The 23,776-nt window shown below is 48.6% G+C and overlaps 1 protein-coding gene across 1 annotated transcript in view; it reads left to right on the forward strand.

The window, feature by feature from the left end:
- HOOK1 (hook microtubule tethering protein 1) overlaps positions 1-23,776 on the forward strand; it is a 905,468-nt gene that overhangs the window by 175,496 nt on the left and 706,196 nt on the right. Inside the window, exon 5 of the mRNA XM_086953035.1 lies at positions 21,063-21,195. Coding sequence (XP_086809161.1) covers positions 21,063-21,195 — 133 coding nt within the window. The remainder of the gene's footprint in view (positions 1-21,062; positions 21,196-23,776) is intronic.

The following is a 23,776-nucleotide window of genomic DNA, read 5'->3' on the forward strand; positions in this document are numbered from 1 at the left end:
CTAAGGGGACCCACAGCCTAGGATTCCGGCTCTGCCTCCGCAGATTCCGCCTCCATTACGGCCAGTGGATCGCCCGATGCCTAGGAGGTCTAGGTCATGATCCAGGCGGAGATACCGGTCAAGGATTGACCTTCAATCTTCGACACAGTCCCGACATCGTCACCAGAGAGACAGGTCAAGGTTCAATCGTACGGACTCCTCCAGTGCCCGGGAATATTCGCCCACCTTATCGGATTTCCGCCATACAAGAGTGTCACCGGTGGATGACATCGTATCGTTTCAGGAGGTGTTATTGAGAGGGGCAGCAAAGCTGGGGATTACTCTAACTGTACCCACACCTTCTACATCGGTGATCTTCGAGACCTTGCACAAGCTACAGTTGTCTCGACCCTTTTTGCCCTTGGTGCCAGGGCTGTAAGAACCGGCTATGGAGCTCTTCCTGAATCCGGCGTCAACGAAATCCGCTCCTTCCTGGCTGCAGAAAAAGTACAGGCCCCCAGACTCCGATCCGGCGTTCCTTAGATCAGACTCGGTGCCGGATTCAGTAATCATCACGGTGGCCAGGAAGCAGCATGATACTGCCCTGTCTTCTACTGTGCCTCCAGATAAGGAGAGCCGTCAGATGGATTCAGCGGGAAGAAAAGTCTGCAGGACGGCTGGTACTTCCATGAAAGCCACTAGTGCTGCGGATCTCTTGGGTCGGTACGATTCAGAAAAGGAGGTGGTGATGAACAAAGTGTCTGAATTAAGCAGACCACTCTTACCCAGTCCAAAGATCAGGGCTTGATCCATCACCGTTTTTTAGCTCACTGCACCATCCCAGCTCAGAACTTGGCTATATGCAAAGTAGTCTGACCCTGGCCCAGTGCATCATGGGAACAGGGCAGACCAAACTACCAAGCCAATTCTTATACTGGGAAGGAAACAAGCTTCCGGGGACCAGTTTCTCTTGGGTCGGTACGACCGGTCTTTGTGGGAGTCCCTGCAGCAGTTTCTGGAGCACCTTCCTAGGGACAAGAGGGAGGACTTCCAGGAAATCATCAATGAGGGCATGATGGTATCCAATCAGGTGATCAGCTCGCCTCAGATTCCTCTCTCTTGGCGGCTCATGGCTACTGCCACAGGATTAACCTGAGGCGCCATTCCTGGTTGCGCCTGACATCGCTGAAACCAGAGGCGCAGCAGAGAGTCTCAACTTGCCGTTCTCTGGGGCGACGCTCTTTGGAAAGCATGCGGATGAGGAGATAGCCCGCATGAAGGCGGAGGCAGAAACCCTGACGGCCGTCAGGTTAGAAAAGCCAAAAGAGCAGAGGAAGACCTTCCGTCCCTTCCAGAGACGTTTCGGTGCCCAAGGAAGAGGGCAAGGTTGTCAAGCTGGCTAGCAGCAGCAGCAGTACCAGCGGTGGCCATTCCAGAAGCGCCAGAGGGGCAGAGGCGGCCAGCAGTCCTCCTCGACGCCCAAGGGCCCGGCCGGGTCTAGGCCCTGAGGTGATACTTCCTCCTCGTCCTTTACCCGCTCCGGTGGGGGGAAGCATACAACATTACTTGGCAGAGTGGAGAAAAATTACTCAGGACAAGTGGGTGCTGAATATTGTTTTCAATGGATACAGTCTTCGTTTCGTCAACCCGCCTTCAGCGATTCCACCAGTTTGCTTGCAATTCCAGCTGCTCGAGCTCCAAGCGGAGGCGATACCCTGTTAAGAAAAAGGGCGATAGAAGACGTCCCTTTGTCTCAAATGGGAAAGGGTCTTCACTCCCTGTTCTTTCTGGTGCGAAAGAAAGATAAGAACGAGTTCCGGCCCATTCTGGATTTGCGACAAGCTAACAAATGGATTCGCAGGGAGAAAGTTTTGCATGCTGTCTCTGCACCAGATTTATCCTCAGCTGCAAAGAGGAGACTGGCTTTGCGCAATAGATCTGCAAGATGCATACTTCCATGTGCCCATTGCATGGAAACATCGGAAGTTCCTGCGATTTCTGGTCGGCACCAATCACTATCAGTACACCGTACTACCGTTTGGACTGAAGTCTGCGCCCAGGACCTTTTCAAAGTGCATGGCTGTGGTGGTGGCTCACCGGAGAAAGAACAAGGTGTTTGTCTACCCGTACCTGGATGACTGGTTAATCAAAGCCTCCACCTTCCAGGAAGCGCAATTGCACTTCAACAGGACAGCCGTTCTGTTGAGCCAGCTGGGGTTGCACATAAACATGTCCAAGTCTGTTCCGACTCCTGTCCAGTGCCTACGGTACTTGGGAGCCTCCATCGATACTCTTTCAAGCGTGTCTCCTTCGGAGGAGCGCCGCTTATCGATCCTTCGGAAGGCTCAGGTTCTCATGGCGGTTCCATCTACGACAGTAAGGACGGTGTCTTCTCTACTGGGGTCGATGGCTTCTTGCATCTTCCTCACGCCACACGCACGCCTCCACATTAGGCCGCTGCAGGAATGTTCGGAGGATCAGTGGGACCAGAAGCGGGGGCACTGGGACGACACGATCCAGTTGTCCCTTCACACTCAACAGTCCCTGAGATGGTGGTGCTCAGCAGACAATCTCCTGAAAGGGGTTCAATTCTACAAGGACATTCCCATTCAGACTATCATCACGGATGCTTCTCTCCACGGCTGGGGAGCGCATTCCGACCATCTACAGATCCAGGGAACGTGGTCCCCAGCGGAATCCACGTATCACATCAATTTCCTGGAACTCAGAGCTGTTCACTTGGCACTGAAGGCCTTTCATCCGTCCTTCCAGACCAACTCCTTGCTTGTGCAGACGGACAATACAACCACGATGTATTACCTCAAAAAGCAGGGGGGCTTGAGATCGCACACACTGTCACAAGAAGCGCAGGCGATCTGGCACTGGCTGTTAGCCAGAGGACTGACGATAGCGGCTACTCATCTGCCAGGTGTGCAGAATGCTCAGGCGGACGCACTCAGCAGGATGATCCAAGAAAACCACGAGTGGGTCATAAACGACGAGGTGCTCGGAGACATCTTCGCCAGGCGGGGCACTCCAGACGTGGATCTGTTCGCCACCGTAGAAAACAGAAAATACAGAGACTTCGCCTGCAGGTATTACCAACCGGGGACCCTGGGGAACGCGTAATGGATCAGCTGGTCGAACAGCTTTCTGTACGCTTTTCCACCTATTCCCCTGATTCCGGCGGTGCTCATCAAGCTGTCTCAATCCAGAGCACGGATGATCCTCATTGCTCCGGAATGGCCCAGACAGTGGTGGTTCACGGACCTGCTTCACCGGTCTCTCCTGCCTCACATGCGATTGCTGTGTCGGCCGGACCTTCTCACTAAGTTCGGGGGGCAGATGGTGCATCGTTGAGTTTGGCGGCATGGCTCCTGAGATAGTGCAATATGGACACCTGAATCTGCCGGAGGATTGCATGAATATTCTCAAGGAGGCTAAGCGGCCTTCCTCTAGGACGTCCTATGCGTACAAGTGGAAGAAGTTCTGCATCTGGTGCTCTTCCAAGAACTATTTTTTTTTTGTAAATATATTTTTATTGCAGGAATTAGTAGAAGTTACATGTTGGTCCACTGTAAGATAATCGGTGATGAAAACACCGACGATGACATAGCACTGATACACGGCCATTTAGCCCACACCCCAGAGGTCGGGCGGCGATTACGTTGAATCAAGGCATGTGGTCCCAGTCATTAATTAAAGGTGTACTTCTGCTTTTCTAAACAATATGAAAAAGGTCCCCTCCCCCCTTAAGTAAACTAAACACCCCCAGAGGACTAAGTTCCAAACCTTTAGTGCAATAAGTATTCAGTGCTGTTGGAAGCTTGTGTCGCTCCCTCTTCCCTCTATCCACCTCCCCCCACCCACCCCGCCATCGGTGATCTGGAAGTCGTGCAGTGAGCATGTGGTAGGAGATGTTATCCTTCCTGATAGGAATATCACGCCAGTATTACTCTATAGGGACGTAGGCTGCACACCATCATCACTGTCGGTGTCACTGGGTGTGTTGTGATCGCGCAGGGCCTGCACCAATGTCTCCCACGCCTGTGCTGATTCTAGCGCCTTCTCATTCTGCTGCCGCCTCGTCATCTGATATCTCAAGGTGCTCTCGCCCTCAGCCCATTTAAGAAGTTTGTTGCGCCATTTAGTGCCTGTTGGACCAACCCGTGCCTTCCAGTGTCTGGTTATTTCCCGCTTCGCCAGGAGTAGCCCCAAATCGATAAACTTGCTAGTGACTTTGTTTTTGGGGGTATGCAGAAACCAGTGTAAGATCCCCACCGCAGCGTCGAACTGTAGGGACCTTTCAGTGACCCCGTTAAGGGTGTCCCCTATCAGCGTCCAGTATGAGGACAGAGCGGAGCAGGACCATAACATGTGAATGAGGTCAGCCCCAAGCGTCCGGCACCTAGGGCAGGCCGCCGTGTCCGAGGCGAAGTATTTCTGTATTTTCTCCGGGGTCAGGTAGGCGCGATGCAGTATGTAAAAGTGGACCAATTGGAACCGAGCGTTACGCGTGCTCTTCCAGGCCCGGCGCATCAGCTGGGCCCACGTGGTCTCCGGGATGTCCTTCCCTATGTCTGCCTCCCATCGGGTCCTGAGTGTGTCCAATGGGGGTAGCCGCTCATTGACCATCCTGGAATACAAACACGTTACGGCTTTGACCGTCCCCGCTGCCATCATGACATATTGGCACGCCGCTGATGTCTGTGGTTCCTCAAAACCATTCTGCCACTGCGCCTGGAGTGCTCTCGTGATCGCCGCATGTAGCAAGAAGTCACCCCGGGGGATGTCAAAGCGGTCTAGAATCGCCTGAAAAGGCATCAGCACTCCATCCTCCGGCAGGTCGCCTATGAGCTGTATCCCTGCATCCTCCCAGACCCGTAGCTGCGACCAGTCGCCACCATGCGGCAATGCCGTGAGCATCCCTAGTGGGATTTCCGGGGCATAAGGATGTTTCACTCCCGACTTGCGGTGGACCCGGTTCCAGCACGACCGTATAGTGCGTTCTTCTTGTGTGAGGTCTCTCAGAGCCAGCCTTTGTTGCAGTGCAATATAGGATAGAACGTGTCTGGGTGTGCCCAGTCCCCGCTCCTCCTCCGGGCCTTGAAACTCCCGTGCTATCTCCTGAGTGTAGGTCTGCAGTTGGGCAGCCAAGTAATACGTTTCAAAGTCGGGCACAGCCAGCCCCCCCGCTCCGCTTTAGGTCTCATTAGGGTCTTAAGCGCCACTCTGCGGCGGCCCGATCCCCAGAGAAACGCCACGAGCAAAGAGTTCAAGTTCCGGAAGATGGCCGGCGGTATCCAGACCGGAAGCGTTCTGAAGTAGTATAGTAGCCGAGGAAGAGCCACCATCTTCAGCAGTGCAATACGTCCTGCCACAGATAGTGGCAGGGTGGCCCAAAAGGACATGCTACCCTTTAACGCTCTGACGCATCGGGAGATGTTGCCCTCAAGGATGTCAGCAGGGCTGTGATAAATGTATACCCCCAGATACTTAAGACAGGCAGGCGCCCATCTGATTGCCCTGGGTGTGTCAGGTTGGGGTTCTCCCCCACGAACCGGGAACAGGCAAGTTTTCGCCCAATTCACCTTAAGGCCCGACATCTCACCGAAAGTCGTGAGCACTGCATCAGCTCCGGCCAAGGCCTCGCCAGCATCCTCAAAGAAAAGCAACAGGTCGTCAGCGTAAAGGGAGATGTACTGTTGCCCCAATAGGGTCCGCAAACCCCCGTAGTAGGCCCTGGTGCGAATCGACAGCGCCAGGGGTTCCACCACGAGTGCAAAGAGCAACGGGGATAGTGAGCATCCCTGCCTCGTGCCTCGCTCCACTGGGTATTGTTGGGAGATCAACGGGCCTGATCGTACTCTAGCCAGCACCGAGGTGTAGAGCACCACGGTCCAGCGTAGGAACCCCTCCCCGAGGCCGAAGCAACCAAGCACTCCTCGGAGGTATTCCCATTCTAAAGCCTTCTCTAGGTCAATCGAGAGGATCATGGGATGGGGGGCCTTAGCTTGGTCCTCCTCTAACAGTCGAAGCAGGCGGCGGATGTTCATTGTAGTATTACGCTTGGGGATGAATCCCGCCTGGTCTTTATGCACTAGGGAGTCCATGTGACCCAGCAATCTCAAGGCTAGAATGCTGCTCAAAATCTTATAATCGACCGTCAGCATCGAGAGCGGCCTGTAAGACGCCTTATCGGGTTTGAGCAGGGGGACCACCAGGGCCTCACGCATCGAGCTAGGCAGATGCCCCAGTCGCTTCGCCTCCCTGTAGACTATCAAAAGCCGTGGGGCCAGGAGGTCAACGTAGGTGGAGTAAAACTCCACGGGAAGTCCGTCCCGGCCCGGGGTCTTGTTTCGCGCCATCTTTTTTATGGCGCTGTGGATCTCCCCCAGTTCCACGTCTCTCCCCTATTCCTTCGCCTGATCCGACTCCAGGGCAGGGATCGGTAAATCACGTAGGAAATCGTCAATAGGGGTAGTGTCCAGTGACATCCGACTTCGGTATAATCCCGCATAGTAGCGGCGAAAGCAATCAAGGATCTCGGGTTGGGTATAAACCTCAATGCCCTCCGCGTCTCGCATGGCCACCGTGGGGGAGGTATGCCTCGTAGGGTGGGCCAGCCAAGCCAGGAGCGCTCCTGATTTATCTCCCTCAGCAAGCGACCTAGTCAGATAAGCCTTGTAGTGGAAGCTACGCAGCCGTTCAACTTCAACCGCTACCGCTTCCCTCGCCGCCGAAGTCTGTTGTTGAAGCTCCGGGCGGCCGGGACGGAGGAGCTCCGTCTCGCGGAGTTTCTGATCAGCTTTGGCTAGGTCCTCCAGAAGGACTCGTCGCATTCCCACCTCCTTTGTTATGCAATAGCCCCTAACCACCACTTTAAATGCATCCCATTCAATGGACCTCGCCCCAGCTGTGCCCTCATTCTCCGCGAAGTACTCGACGATTCTGTCTTCAAGTTCACTCCGGAACACCAAATCTTCCAAGGTCTCGGGGCGTAGCCTCCAAGTCTGAACGCAGGGGGTATCCGGGAGCCACCTAAAGTCGGCCAGTAGAGGATTATGGTTGGAGATGGTCCTCGCCAAAAACTCAGATCTCACGGTCGAGGACACCAGTTCCGGCGACCCCAACAATACATCCAACCGCACATGCAACTTGTGCATGCCGGAGAAGTGGGAGTAGTCTCGGGCACGTGGGTGCTGGGCTCGCCAAATGTCCGTCAGTCCCCACTTAGTCTGCCATTCCAATCTACCCTTGGCTACCCGGTGGGTTGGTGAGTCCGGAAGCGGAGGATGGGATCTATCAAGGTCGATGTCCACCACCGAGTTAAAATCTCCCCCGATTAACAGTGGTCCCGATAGGTAATGGGCCAAAGAGCCCGACATTGAAGCCAAAAAGGCGAGCTGGTCCACATTAGGCGCATAAATGCAGCATATGTTCAGATCCTTTCCCCCCAGTTTGCCAGCAATGGCCACAAACCTCCCCTCCGGATCTACAGTGTGTTTAGTTACTTGCAGGGGAACCCCAGCCCATACCCAGATCAGCGCGCCTCTAGCATAAGCTGAGTATGTGGTGTTGTATACCTGCCCCCTCCACCTACGCTGCAACTCCAATCCCTCTAACTTGGTAAGGTGTGTTTCCTGTAGCAACGCAATCTGTACGCCTCTGCGTACCAGGTAAGCGTGAACCTTATGTCTCCTGGACATGGAATGCAGACCTCGTACGTTCCAGGTGATGCACTTCAAGGTGGATAGATCAGCCATTGTCCCATGGTATTTCATCCAGTCTCCCCCAACAAAGCTCAAGTACAGTTAGGCACAGTGTAAGCCCCACACCGATGGCGAGTCCTCCCTCCAACAACAAAACAGCCCCCAAACACTCCCACCCCCCCCCACCCTCCCCAGAACAGGTCCCAAATAGTTCCATCTAGTTCCCATCCATACTGCACCCACAGAAAAACCCCAAACTAACCTGACGGTAGCCACCGCAGGTGTGCCTTAAGGGCAAAGTGGGGGTCGAGCGTCGATAGGGGGTCTCCGCACCTCAAAGCTACCTAAGTGCGACCGAGCCCTGAGTTATGAGGGCCGAAATAGGGTGTGACCCCAACCCACCTAATAATCAGTTATTCAACAGTTCCCACAAAAATTCCTCTTCCCCCCGCCCTCCCCCCCCAACTGGAACCAGCTCACCCGCTATCATCTCTGTCCATCAAGCAGGCCCTCTGCCTTCTCCGGGGTTATCACAGGGAGGTTCACGCTTTCAGTCTCAGAGTCCTCCGTGTGCGTGTGACCTCCACCCCCGCCAGGCTCCGAGTCTTCAATAATGGGTCCGCCTTGGGAGCCTGACATGCTGGAAACCATCTCCAACACCCCCCGCCGTTCCGCTGTAGTCTCCACTGTCGAAGGTCGGCCAGATCTACCTCGGCGATTCCGGATCTTTTTAGACCTCCGCTGTAGACCCACTTCCGAGGTAGTCTGGAAGGAGGACCCAAAGCCATCTTTGCCAGATCTGTATAGTTCAAGCCAACTGCACGCGTCCTCCAGGGTATCGAAGAATTTGGTTGTGCCGTCCAGGATGATGCGGAGCCTTGCCGGAAATAACAAGGAATATTGGATGCTCTCACTTCTCAGTTCTCGTTTGATCGCTAAGAAGGAGGCCCTCCTCCGTTGAGTCTCATAGGTGTAATCTGGAAAAATGTTCACTCGACTGTTTGTCACCTGGTATGGCCCATTCTGTCTGGCGGCATTGAGAAGTAAATCCCTGTTGCGGAAATGTAGTAGTCGCCCCACCACCGGGCGTGGAGATCGCCGTGTTGTGGCGGTCTGGCTGGCACCCTGTGCGCCCGCTCCAGAGTGTAGAAGGAGGAAAGCCCCTCAGGCGCTACCACGGTCCTAAGCCAATCACCCAGATAGGCCACCATGTCACTACCCTCGATTTTTTCCGGTGGCCCACCACACAGATGTTATTCCTCCTATTGCGCCCTTCCGCATCCTCCGCCCTTCGTTCCAGGGCATTTATGCGGGTCAAAGCGTCCTTCATGGCGGCGGCTAAAGTTTTTTGAATGGGTTCTAAGATTCCCACCGAGCTCTCCACTTCTTTGACTCTGTCCGAGAGCTTACTGTGGTCCGCCCTGAGCAAGCCCAGGCTCGTCGCGACCTGGGCAATTTCTTGTTGGAGGGCCGATCGTGTGTCAGTGATCGCCGCCAAGATCTTGTCGAGCTGTTGTTGAAGGTGTGGGCTCCCCGATCTCTCCAGATCCAATCGATCGTCCTTATCAGGCGCCTCCATGTCTGAGGAGGTCTGAGTGCCGCCCTTAGTACTCTTCGGCTTCACCATAGCAGCCGTGGTCTCCAGTAGAGGACCCGGTGGACGCCCAGTCGGGGGAGGGTCAATCAGTTTGCCTCCGGTTGTCGCCGAAAGATCCGTGCCGATGCGGACCGATGGTCGGGTCCCGGTGCAGTTGTAGGAGATATCTCAACTATTGGTCCATCAAGTGCACAGAGTTGGGGGTTCTCCCAAAGGGGTTTCGTCCGTCCGCCGAGACTGTAGGAAGCCAGCGGTCATAGCAGTGGGACTTCGCAGGCTCAGACAGCAATGGCGTCCGTCTTTGATGCCACATGGCGCGGGCACCCAGCGACCTCTTTCCTCTGCCAGTCCACGTGGGCCACAGGTCAGGCGGGTGCCAGCAACTCCTATCTTGGTAACAAAATGGGCGGAAGGGGGAGGGGAAGGGGTCACCACTAGGCAGTAGTACACCGCCAGGGTCTTCGATCTCCTCGAGGCACCGGCGCCTCCGCCAGCAGCTACGGGCCTCGCCGACAACCAAATGATTAGTCCAAGCTTCGTTCAGCCACTCTCGCTGTCCCTCAGTACCCGGGTTGGGCTCAAGTCTCTCCCAGTGTGGTATGAGTGGACACACACGCTGCTGAATCCGAGGGCCAAGATGGTATAGGCCAGTGTTGTTCCGGGCAGGACGACGTGTCCGGCCGCTTCCCCTTCTCCTCGAGGCTTCGTGGCGCAGTTAGGGCTCGGCCAAGCGGCGGTCTCGATAGGCACTGTTTAGAAGGTCACAGGTGTTTCTTGTCGCCCAGGCAGTCGGCACCGGCATCGCCCCCCTAGAGGGGAAAGAAATAAGGAGGTGTCACCGAAGGCACCGGTCCTCCTAGGCCCACGGGCCGCTTCAGGACCATGGAGACGGAGCGGGCGCCATCTTGAGCTCCGCTCTGCTCGCCCCTTGAATTTCTCGATCACCTCGAACGGGCCTCGCTACAGGTCTCCAAAGTCGCCTCCCGGTTCAGCACCCACAGCGCTCAATGATCCGGGGGTCGGGGCGCCCGTGACGCCCGGGAATCAGGATTAATGGCGGCTCGATCGCGCAGCCGAGCGCTCAGGCGACCTCCACCATCGGCGCTCAAGCCACGCCCTGCTCTTCCAAGAACTATGATCCGACGACCTGCAAGGAAGATATTGTCCTTCCATATCTCTTGCATTTGGCTCAGTCTGGCCTTAATTTTCAATATATTAAGGTTCACCTCGCAGCGTTAACTGCATACAGGAAATGTCCTTCACAGACTTCCTTCTTCGAGATCCCTGTGATTAAGGATTTTTTGGAAGGACTGAAGAAAGTGTTCCCTCCTGTTCGGAGTCCTTCGCCTTCCTGGGAGTTGAATGTGGTGCTGTCCAGATTGATGAAGGAACCTTTTGAACCTATTTATAAGGCTTCACTGCAGCACCTATCGTGGAAGGCGGCGTTCCTCGTGGCCATTACATCGGCTCGCAGGGTGAGTGAAATTCAGGCATTGTGTTGTCAAGAACCTTATACTGTATTTTATGCTGCTAAGATTGTGATGTGTACTCACCCTAAGTTCCTTCCTAAGGTGATTTCTGATTTCCATGTCAATCAGACTATAACTTTGCCTACGTTTTTCCAGAACCCTTCCACTCCAGCGGAAAGATCTCTTCATTCCCTGGATGTCAGAAGGGTGTTAAAATTCTATCTGGATAAGACCAAGGATATTCCTAGGTCAGACCAATTGCTTGTCAACTATGGGTCGGTCAGGACTGGTCTTGCTAGCTCTAAACAGTCCATTTCTAAGTGGATTGTGTCCTGTATCCAGTTATGTTACCAAAAGGCTAATAAGACGTTAGGGGGTAAGCCTAAGGCTCATTCCACCAGGGGCAAAGCGGCTAAGACAGCTTTGCTATGTAATGTTCCCATTGCAGATATCTGCAGGGCTGCCACGTGGAAGTCGGTCCATACCTTTGCTAAGCACTACTGTCTGGACTCTGATGCCAGAGCAGATGCTCAGGTTGGGCAGGCTTCGTTAAGAAATCTGTTTGCACAGTAGTGGTGTGGTCTTTTTTCTCCACCGCCGGATTAGTTGTTGGGATGGGCTTGCCATTCTATTCACTAGATTATGACTATACACAGAGATCCCCTACTACAGAAGGAGTAGTTTCTTACCTGTAACTCCAGTTCTGTAGTAGGGGTATCTCTGTTATAGTCATAAGCGCCCGCCCTCCTCCCCAGTGGAGAAAATGATACTGTACTGTATGCTACAGGCCTTGCTTTATACACCTTCAAAAAGAACTGAAAGTAAAAAGATTTTGGCTGTGCATTCTGGGATACCGAAGGTCTCTGGAGAGTTCCTTAAAGGCATGGTATCCCTTTTCCAGACACATAATGGCAGCCTATGGGGGCTTGTCTGTCCATCCCTTCTTCTCTATCATTCCAAGGAGTTTGTGAAGGGGAAGTTTCTCTTTGGGTGAAACTTTGCAGTTTGGGTTCAATGTGATATTGGTGGAATATCCTTTGCATTTCTAGTTGAAGTACCGGACAGTGTAGCCTTGTAGGTCAAGGCTGCAATATTTGTCTTTAATTTTCTCTTAAGTGTCTATGCAGGACTGCACAGAAGACAGCTTAAGAGAATTATTTTTGATTGCTCCGGGGTCCACACACATGGGCGGAACTATTCACTAGATTATGACTATAACAGAGATACCCCTACTACAGAACTGGAGTTTTAGGTAAGAAACTACTCCTTCTGCTTCCAACCCTGGCAGTCTAAAAAAAAAAATTAAATCACGACTCGGGACGCTAACTTAATTGGACAAACTGAGATATTATGTTCGGGACGACTGGCGTATTTCACAAGTGAGAAGATTCATATATCTTTAGGCTCCGCACAGAACGTTGCAGCAATACTATTAAGCCCTGATGAAGTTCTCTGATGGAGAACGAAACGCGTTGGCTGGATTTTAAAACTCTGTTTTGATATTGAACATGAAATAAAGGAACTTAAGTAAAATTACCTTGCTACTCTTTGGACTCCATTATTCTGCGCACGCCTACCCAATTGTAAAGTGAAGGGAGAAGGGATCAATAGAGAAGTGCGGTATCACATGTACATAATACAATGTCAATGAAAGAGAATATTCCTTCCACAGGTCGCCCAATCAAGCATTAACAATAGAACATGTCCATCCTCAATGGATCATATATGTAACCATCAAGGGTGAAGGAGAGGATGGTAGCGAGGTGGCCAGGGCATACTACTGTGTCAGCTGTGGTGAGTCGCCAGGATCCCTCATTGCAGTCAGGGATGTAGAGGCAGTCAAAACTGTGTGTTGGTGGGTATCTCCGGGGTTAGTCTCTGGCAATGGAAGTAAGGTGGAATCCCTATGGAGCAGGTAAGTGAGGAACGGTTGCCACATTTTTTGTGGCGTGATTGTACGGGCACAAGTTCCCAAAATTTTAACTGCCCCTGAAAGTATGTCAAATCTTGTAATCGGGTGGATGTGAAGGAAGCAGGATGCCAGCCCGAGTGTAAGGTCACTCTGCGCTTATTTTATTTATTTATTTAATGCAATTTTATATAGCGCAAACATTACCCGAAGGTGTCAGAGCGCTTTATAAAAGAACCAGTCGCGTTACATAAGGACTTTGGATTACATGAGTTACATAAGAGATACAAAAAGAAAACATTGCAAATGTACAAGTCACTCAGGGAAGAGATACAAACAGGAGGAAGAAAAGAAATTGCAAATGTACAAGTTGTAAAGTCACTCAAGGAAGAGATACAAATAGAAGAAAGAAAAATTGAAAATGTCCAAGTTGTAAAGTCACACAAGGAAGAGATACAAACTGATAAACTCTAAAATCACATAGGAATGGTAGTAAGTACAAAGGTCTACTACATAAACTAGGGGTTAGAGTTCTACATAGACAAATAGTAAAATCACTCAGGATTACTTTTTAACAGCGATTAGGTTTGGACAATTATATATTACATATTTACATATATATATTTATGAGTTACAGAAGCATGGCTGAGGCATAGGGAAAAAGCAGGCATGGGGACAGAAATTCAGGGGAGAGAGGAAAGGACTAGGGGAGATAGAAAGAGAGTGAGGGAGGGAAGAGGTAGGGGAGGGGTGATAAGTGATGGGATTAGGGGCATCAGCATTATTCACAAACGATGAGTAGTTGCCGATGTGTGATACTGTGAGGCTTTATGCCCCGGTTTATCATAGACTGACGAAATTCCCACCGGGGAATAGGGGACGCCTCCCGCTGCTAATGTAGAGGGACTGGCTGTTGAGATGGCACAGATTGATCATGCGGCATTTTGTCCTCCGCAGGCGCCATTTTGAAGTCAGGCAGCGCCGATTCCAGTTTGACTCAGAGTTCTGGGGAGTTGGTATATAAACATTGCCCTGCATGTTTCGCCGCTTTTTGTGCCTGCCGCCACCCCAGATAGCCATGTCAATGCCTTCCTGGGCGGTCTGCACTTCTCCCCACGCTGTGCGGCATCGAGGGGAAATGGCGGCTGCGTCTTAACCCGTTTCGCGCCTCGGTATCAGTGGCGCCTGCATGCATCAACTCGGGGCACATATGGGAGTGGCGGTCCACTCACTCCCCCCAGCACCGCTCAACTCATCTGTGGCCTCACAATACAGGCTCACTGCTCGAGGCAGCCGAGTCTTCCTTATCTCCACCTCAGCTCCAGGCGTTCTCGATGGCGTGTCCGCCTGCTCTCTACCTGCCGTCACTGACCCCCTCAGCACTGCCGGTCAGACCCGGGTTCGTCTCTCCTACCAATCCCATTCAGCAGGTTCTGGCTCTTCTGAGATATGACGGTCCTGCTTCACCTGCCTCTATCTTCCCTCCCAGCTCCCTCCCGCCCTCGCTATCTCAAAAGATGGGCAAACTCCCGGGAATTGGGTCCAAAGGAATTCCCCAGCCGTGGAGCTCCCAGACGGAGCTCCTACCCGGCGGCCAGCTTGTCTGAAGCCCGCTTAGCTAGTAGGAGGAGCATAGTCCTAAGTCGGTGATCGCAAGCCGGGGCATCTTTGACATAACCCAGGAGGGCAACCAGGGGAGTGCGGACAGGTAGTGACCAGTAATTGCTTGTATAGTTGAAAGGACTCCGTCACCCTCAGACATCCCCATGTAAGATGTATAAAGGTGGCCTGGGATGATGCACATCTCAGACAAAGTGCATCTTTAGTGAGTCCCATTTCGAATAGTTGTGCATGGGTGCAGTATAGACAGTGATGACATTTAAAATTTATCAATTTCAGCCTATAGTTGGGTGGGAGGGTTGTCATCTGGCTGCAACAGTAGGACCATTGCGCATCGGTGCTAGATGGGTGCGTAGACCACCTAATAGGTACTTGCTACAGTCTTTTGCATAGGTCAAGAAAAATCTTCCAGTGGATCCCAATTGACTCAAGAAAGCCACTGATTCAAGGCTTGATCATAGGTCATATTGACTGTGGTAATGCCTTGCTGGCCTCAATTAATGAAGAACTCTTTTCCAGACTGCAAGTCCTGCAGAACACAGCAGCCAGACTGGTATTAAATCTGCCTTCCAGGGCTCCATCAGCCCCTAGCCTGAAGCACCTCCACTGGCTCCCCATTAGGAAACATACTCGTTTTAAAATCCTCTGTCTAGTACGTAAAACAATGCACGGAGGACCAAGCTATTTGACGAAAAAACTTAGCTGGTACAGGCCAACGAGGACACTCAGATCTAGCACTAACTTCTTTCTTACTTCACTTAGAGTGCGCACCGCAACGAATGGCGGGAGATCGTTTTCCTTTATTGGCCCACTCTTTGGAATAAACTTCCATCCCATCTGCTCTCTATCACAGAGCATAATTGATTTTGCAGAGAATTAAAAACTTGGTTGTTTGATCACTGGTACCTTACCATCTTTCTCTCAGCAGGATCTGGAGTTGTGCGCTAGCGCCATGAGACCCTCGGGTGATATGTGCCCCCAACAAATATACCTGATTTGATTGGATTACTGTGTTGAGTCTTTTAATGACCATATACAGTGTTGGCGCAAGAAGCGATTCAGAGATTTAAAAAAGAATGCTATCAAGCATAAATTGCTTTAGGTAAAGGTGGCACAACTTAAAGAATGTTTGCCTCAGGCTGATGTAATTCATACATTGAGTCACCAACGTGTTGAAATACACATTGCAGGGAATTCACTGGCTAATGAAGCCAAAAAAGCAGAGGTTCGAACTGCTGTATTAGCTGATATTACTTGTTCACTCACAAGAAAGGGTAGTGGCATCATGGTTGCTGTCAGTGCTTCATGCAGTAACGTACCAATACCTAAAAAAAGTAAAACAAATTACTCATATCTACTGAGTGCACAAAACATACCATATGCTTTCATTCCCGGAGTGGGGGATTGAGTGATACCAAATGAAGACCGCAGGCTAGAATTAATCGTAGCTGCTCATGAGGGGTTAGCGTCTGCCCGTGCATGTGTGGCAGCTACAGTTTCCTTACTGCAGAAACACTATTAATGGCATGGTCTCTACAAACAAACTAAACAATATGTCCTTAGCTGTGACATTTGTCAACAGATTAAATTTCACCGCATTTCTCCCACCTCAGACACCTATCTTAATTTCAAACAAACCATTGACATCTGTCTCTCTTGACATACAAAGTGTGAGGGAACAGAGTATCACATACAGGGAGGGGTTTCTGGTAAAAAACATTTTGAGACCCTCACCAGCAACTTCAGGTCAGAGGCATGTGAGCCCCATTGGCTTACTAGTAACCATAGCTTCATCATCGGGTCTTCCCTCCACCAGAAGAACGTGTCTTAAAGAGCTGAGATGGTGTGGGACCTGTTACACTAAAATGACCTTCTTTCCCAAAGACAGATACAATTATTTAAACAGGGGCAGGGATAATATTCATAAAGGGGGAGAAGTGTATAGGGAAAGAATCGGTGTCCCTCACATCCATACAAACATTTGGTCAACATGTTCCAGCCTACTTGCGCCTATGTGGGCTGATGACTTTCGTCAGGACCATAAGACTTACTTGGATCCCTGTTGCAGGCCATTTGGGACACTTTCCACTGGCTCAGCATATAACAGGTGTACTCACTTTTTTTACATTTGAGCCAGGACCTCATAGGATGCGTGGAGGAGATGCTATGGTTGCTCTCAATTAGAGCTTGTTCTCCATACTTGTCTTTGTTTGAGTAACAGGGATCCAACCAAGTCTCATGGTCCTTACCAAAGTCATCGATTTATATGGGCGCAATTTAGAAAGATTTCCCTTGACAGTAGCTGAAACACCATCAGCTATATGATACGTGGGTTATTTTATTACCTATCTCAACGTTTTATTTTACATAGTGTTTGAACCACTTTCAAGTAGGCAGATGTGAGGCATTAAGGAGGAATTTGATCACAGAGCCTGGGTTTTGTCTTTCGATTACAGATGTCTGAGTGGAGAAAGTGAAGTCTTTCTCAGAGTAAGGAATGTGAATTTTCCATTCATTAACGTTCATATGCGCCCATGGCCAATTTGGCGTGTTATCTGAATGCCTGCTGCCTTAATTCGGCCAGTATTCAGATTACTTTCAAATGGAAGTTATTTGGATCTGAACAACCAAGGTTGTTTTGGGATGAAACCGGGAGTACCACCTGTAATATCGGTTTCCAGGGTCGTGGCCTATTGTAATAATGTTTTGTTCCCACCTGCATACACAGTCAGGGAAGTTACCGTATGTTTTTTAATTGCTATTTTTAACGTTACTTTTTATAAGTTAAGTCGACTGAAAGCCATATTGTTTCAAAAGGACATTGTTCTAACATCTGCTAGAGAGACTTTTGATCTACAAGTTGCAAGGTCTCCTTCCAAAATACATCACTATTGTACACAAATCAGCCACAAAATTTTGGTGAACTTGTAGCTGCATATTTAATGCTTCAAATGCTGCTGGAGTAGTACACTTTTTAAAGCACTTGAGTCTGGCTTGTCAGCACGTTCCAGACAGTATTCGGAGTTATTGCATCCTTTGTAAACTCTTTGGTTTCCAGTGTATTTGGAGGCATACTGCTAGTGTTATTCCTGATTGTTCGAATTTTGGTCCTGTTTTTGTTGATCCACATGGGATGTTCTACCTCGAGGCCAAATGGTGTTGGAACAACAGCCACATGTTCTGCAGTGTTGTGAACGCATGGTATAGTACTTTGGAGTATCTTTACTTCAGGAAGTGAATGACGTTTTTTTTGCCCTTTAGACCTTTAGGGTTACACTGTGTACAGCATGTGCTCTGCTTTCTATTGTTCACTTTCGAGTGTGCATTGGATCTATGCCTTGCACTGCAACTGGGTCAATCTACAGGTGTGGATTTGCAGATGCGTTCATTAAGGGCTCATATTCAGTGCTGTCCTATACAACTACAGTTGCTATAGGATGCTTACTATAAGCCATTCCTCGATGCTTCAGGTCCTGGATTCTGGTTCTTACACTGCAGTTACACTGCCAGCTGGTGCACCTTCAACATCTGCTGATTGGGCTGGATATGACCATGTTTTTTTTTGGAACTTGCAGTCCGGGCTACTGTGGAAGCATTGTCGACAGATGCAGGTTCCTTCCTGGATCTTATTGACTCTCTGACCATGGAAAACATTTCCGGAGCCCTCTAGATTTTAACTCGGCACCTTGTTTTTATTTCAGATTGACCTCTACTTCATTTTTAACAATTGCGTGCTTTTAATTGGCATTTTTAATGCATTACAGCTTTCATTTGCTTTTATTTTTAAAGTGCATTTTATATTCATTTTATAATGGCTAGGTTTGTAATTTAAGTTTGATTTTGTAGACTAACTTTTAAGCTTTTAGGTTGAACCGAAGTCTCCCTCCAGCCAAATAGTGGGTGTTTTTCTAATGATTACTTTTTACATGCCTTTCACGTACACAATAGTATACTTAGAATTTATTCTGCATTTAGCACATTTCTTAGTAAGCATTTTGTCATGTTGCCCATACACTCTGTCCAAGGCTAGAAACATTGAACGTAAATGCCATTGCATTTGGTTTTCTGGTTGGAGCAGCTCTGAGTCTCAAGACAAGCCATCTCATCAGCGCTGCACCTGTGACACAGTGTGACCGGAACAGTGCTTTTTATACAAACTGTATCTGAGTCACATTCTTCAGACGAGCACTTTGGTTGGGATTATCCTGGAATTTTGCTCTAGTTATAGGATCAAATCATCATATCACATGATCCCATTTATTTCAAGAGGAAGCTAGTGTATTTGCACTAATAAAAATAAATACATGTGAGATGGCTATATCAATAATATGCTGTGTATCATAATGGCAAAATAGCATCTCAAGCACACAAAGGGTGGCGGGAGGAAAGATTGCGATACCCATAACCACTGCCAGTCGCTCAGGTAGCATTCCAGCCCATTGTTGTATGGCCCACTATGCCACCTACCTCAGTTTGGACCCAGCCATATGCAAATCAGTCGGACTCATCTCCAAGAGGAACAGTCCAGCCCAAACTGCCATGAATCTCCTCTCTGAACCAGAACACAAGCAACTCAAGACTGATTTTGCTCTGATTTGGGGCTCGTCAGCCCAGTGTAGCTTGGCTCTAGTGGCACAGTGAGCAGGGGACCCATGTCTGGTATACCCTTGCCACTTACAGCATTACATCAGTCACACAAAAGGTGATGGTAGGAATGCTTGCAATATGCCTACTTTATGATAGGACCACTCTCCGTGCTGGAAATCTAGGGGCCTGATGTACCAAGCTATTTTACTATTGCAAACCCTGTAATTTGCAAAATCACAGTTTTCATCCACAAAATGTTTTTCTGTTATGTACTAATTCTATTTTACAATTCAGTAACCTGTTACAAAATCTCAAAAAAGGGATCATAAACGTACAACAAATTGTTTTTGGAAGGTTTGTGTTCATGGCATCCCTTACAAACAGTGCTCGGATAAAGTATGTATTAATGTTTTGGGACTGAAATCCAGTCGTAAAACATTGAAAGTTTACCGACACCTCAGAGAATGTGGTAATACATTTGCAAATAGGAAGAGGCCCCTTGAGTCCACTTCCCCTTTGTGAATGTTAAAAAATGTTTATTGGGGAGTAGGCCGTGGACTATGGGGTCACTGCCAACTCTCAAACACAAAAAATAAACTTTTCTTTTTTAAATGCACCTCCGGTTTCTTTAAGGACAACGGGTTGAATAAAAAAAAAAGTTTACTTATTTTAAAAAACGATCACAGACATGGTGCTCTACTGACCACAGGAGGCACCCGTCCCTGTAATGGCATCCAATCGTAGTGAGTCACAATTTGTAGCCCACTTCATGAATACTGATCAGGTAGGTCAGATTACGTCCCTTTGCCATTCTTATTTTTTGTGAATGGACCTGTTAGCACATAGACCAGTTTGCAAAATTTCTTTGCATTTGCAAAAAGTCAGTGCGCAATTTATAACCACTTTATGCAAATAGCTATTTTTTACTACAAGCCCAGGGAGACTAGGTTGCCAACGTATGCCAATGGCAAAGGCCATCTTAAGCCAAGTGATCCTCATTGAATGGGGACTGGTAGCCTTATGATATCAGGGGGTGGCTTTACCATAGCCAGATAATAGGACATATGCCTAGATGCATCAACCTATTTAGGAAGTGCAAAAGGTGCGAATCGCAAAATTCGGCCGTTTGCGATTCCTAAATAGGTGTCTGGGATGCATCAAGCATTTTTGGGAAATCGCTATTTTTAGCGAATTCCCAAAATGCGATTGCTTTTAAGGAATCGCAAATTTGCGATTCCTTAAAAGCAATGCATGATTATTTTTGAAATTGCGATTTCGCAATTAGGGGGTGCAAATTACCACGAGGTTGAACCTCGTGGTAATTTGCAAAAATGTGTCAAAATGCCCAAACATGCATTTTAAAACACTGTCATGTTACAGACACACATGTCCTTAGGACATGTGTGTGTGTAACATGCACTTTAAAATACATTTCAGGTGTGCAGGGGGGGTTCCTTTGGACCCCCCCCTGCACCCATGGAATGCATTAACATTTTGCGAGTTCCAAATTGCGAATTCGCAATTCCCATTGATTCCTATGGGCCAAAAGGCCCATAGGAATCAATGGGAATTGCGAAATCGCAATTTGGAACTCGCAATTTTATTGCGATTCGGTAAAAATTGCGATTTTTACCGAATCACAATAAAATTGCGAAATTAATGATGCATTGCCATTTGCGATTCCTTATTTGCGATTCCTTATTTTTCGCAAATAAGGAATCGCAAATGAAAACGTTGATGCATCTTTGTTTTAGTGTCTACTCGATCCTGTCCATTGGTGGCTGCCAGTGAGAAGGATCGCTACCAGAGACACACATACATCTTTGTCATATATATGTATAGGCCCATGCACACATGCATACTAAAATGTACCTTAATAAGCATGAGCACTGATGAAAACATTACCACACATACACACACACTTACACTTATACACACAACCTGTCTTCACTCCCGTTCACATCTGCATTAGAAACTTTTTTGTCCCCCTACATTGTGCTTCTGCTTGCCTCTCCTTTCTCTACTGTGTCAGGGATCTAAGGGGGCTACTCTATTGTGAAAGTACCTGTTTCTACTCCTTAGATACCTATAGTTGCTTTATGGTATTAAAGCACATTTTTAATGTGATTGTTTACTTATTGATGACACGTATAGCAAATTATTTTAATGTTGTCTTTTTAAAATTTCAGTTTTTGGGTCAGCAGATTTCTGAATTTCTTCTTCCTGATTTAAACCGGATTGCGGAAAATTGCGATCCTACGGAACTAGGCCGGTTACTGCAGCTTATTTTAGGCTGTGCAGTTAATTGTGGAAAAAAACAAGGTACGGTATGTAATGTAGAAATAAATAATGGCTGAAGCCACTTCATTTTGTAGCTAACATTTTATAGCGCAATTTCAGTGATAAATATAACAGTTTAACATGTATGGAGCTTGCAGGTAAATGTGTATTTTTGGAATATAGACAGTTTTATGTTTTCACAGTTTCCAATGTGGGTTTCTGGAGAGAGGGGACCATTCATCCCCTCACCTTTATGTTTTCCCCTCTTGTGTCTGTAACATTATGTAGCTATAAGTGGACTGGCAGTGGATTGAACACATATTGGTTGGTCTACTGCCCCAATGGTGGGTGCAGCCCTAGGTGAAGAGAAGCTCCTTCAAGACGTTTGTTGTGTTCCATGGAGTTGAGTGGGCTGGGCATGCGAAGCGCCTATTCTTTGGGACATGCAGCCAGCTCATTGTCATTATCTGGTTCTCTGTACTCAAAAGTTCAACATGTCCCTCGCAGCTTGGTTAGGTCCTTTCACAAGTCTTTTTTTCCAAGCTGCCTCGGCGATCTGCATCCTTGAGCGGCGTATTCAGTCTACGGCCGTGTAACAGGGCCAGGCATTCCGGCTTGAGATGAATCAATGAAATGCTGAATCACCCAAGAGGAAGAGGGTCAGAATATAATAGCGTATTAATAAACTAAAACAATGACGGGGACCAACTGAGCTTCCACTTATAATCTGGTTAGCGTTGCAGTGTTGGTTTTACATTCTCTTTTTTTAGATTTTAGTGCATTTTTATTCAAAGGTTTTGACAAGTTTACAAATTCATATAGGCTGGAATAACCACCGAAAGGAGAAAAAACACACACTGCTTCCCACCCTACATCCCACACGGACACAAACTCATTCCACCGACGATTCAGCTATGGAATATAAAGTATTTTTCTGCACCTCCCAGCTTGTCAACCTTTCGTTTTCCCATCTCTTTAATTGAATGCGTCATCAGCAAAACCCGATATTCACAGCTTCGTCTTACAAGTTAGCCCCCTGCTGTCGTTGTTAATGTATTTCAAAACAGGTCTCCAGGTCCTTATTAAAGCTTGTCTTTTTGTCTACCATTTAAATGCTATTTTCTGATGTCCCAGCAAAGACCCAAAACGTTGAAGCGAGTGAAGAACTGTTAGGTGGTCACATAGACCCCAATGTGACAAAAGTGCCTGTTTGGCAACCATCATGAGCTATGAGATCATTGTGCCCTTTCTTCAGTTTAAGCGGTATACATCGCCATGGGCCTACCCCAGAGGATCGTCTCCGGGATACCAGGGATCTTAGCTTCATCTATCTGTGATGTGCTCTGTGAAATATCTACCCAAAAGGCAGCTATCACAGGACGGTACTGGAGGAGATAAATGATCCTACCACTTTTGCTGCAATCATGGCAATAGAACTGTGATTTAGATGTATCGAACTTATGAAGGTGTGTTTGAGTGTAATTCCGTATATTCAGGGAGGTATTGCGACCCAGGATAAATCCACACTGATTCTCGTGAATGAGTTTGGGCATATATGGGAGGAGCCAGCGAGCCAGAATCTTACTGAGTATTTTATATTCTGTGGATAATAAAGAAAAGGGGCGATATCTGACATGTCTCATGGGTCTCTGTTTGGCTTGGATAGGGATATGACTAGGGCCTGCATGGTAGTTAGTGGGAGGGATTGGGCCTCCAGTGCTGCATTGTATAGACAGGTGAGTTGCAGGGTTAGATTATCCGCAAAGGCAGAATAAAATTCGGCCGGTAAGCCGTCTAGACCAGGGGTCTTATTACAAGGGAGTTCCTTGATAGCTGCCTTGATTTCGGCCCTTGAAATTAGGGCTTCCAAGTCCTCCTGAGCATTTTCCGTCATTTTAGGGAAGATTAGTCTGTCTAAGAATCTGTGTATCTAGTCCGGCGGTGCATGAACAGGGCCGCTATATATAACTTTTCATAATAGTCACTAAATGCAGTGTTGATTCCTGTCTGTGTATACACTATGGTACCATCCTGTAATACCACTGCCAGTATTGTTATAGGAGGGACACATCCCATAATAGATGGGCCAATAGAGTGCCTGATTTATCTGCTTCAGCGTGCGTGTGTTGGGTGTAAGCTCTATAGTCAGTGAGGTGTAAATCCTCAAGGAGTTCGGCATACCGAATTCTCCTCTCTTGTAAGTGTTTCTGATGCAGGGGGTCGGTATTAGGTTTCCGCTACAACTCCTGTAGGGAATCTTCGAGCGCTGTAAGACTTTTGTTAATTTCTTGTCTGGCGCCTACTGTCGCTCCTATGGATACACCACATATCACTGTCTTAAATGCATCCCATTCTATTAAACGAGATGGGGTTCGTGTTTTCATTAAAGTAGTTAGTGATCGTCGTACTTAGTGTATCTCGGAAGACCGGGTTTTCCAGCATCTGCGGCCATAATCTCCAGGTCAGACGAGTCCTGTGAGTCACTTGATATGAAACCGTGATTGGGCAGTCTGAAAATATTGTGCAACACAAGTCCTCCATTCCAAACTAGCCTTCGTGCTTGATCAAATGAATGTACTGCACAGGTCAGGCAAGCGCCTTGTCTCTCCCTCCCCTCTGGGAG

Source organism: Lissotriton vulgaris, chromosome 1_1, assembly GCF_964263255.1.
Source record: "Lissotriton vulgaris chromosome 1_1, aLisVul1.2, whole genome shotgun sequence".
NCBI classification, from domain to species: Eukaryota; Metazoa; Chordata; class Amphibia; order Caudata; family Salamandridae; genus Lissotriton; species Lissotriton vulgaris.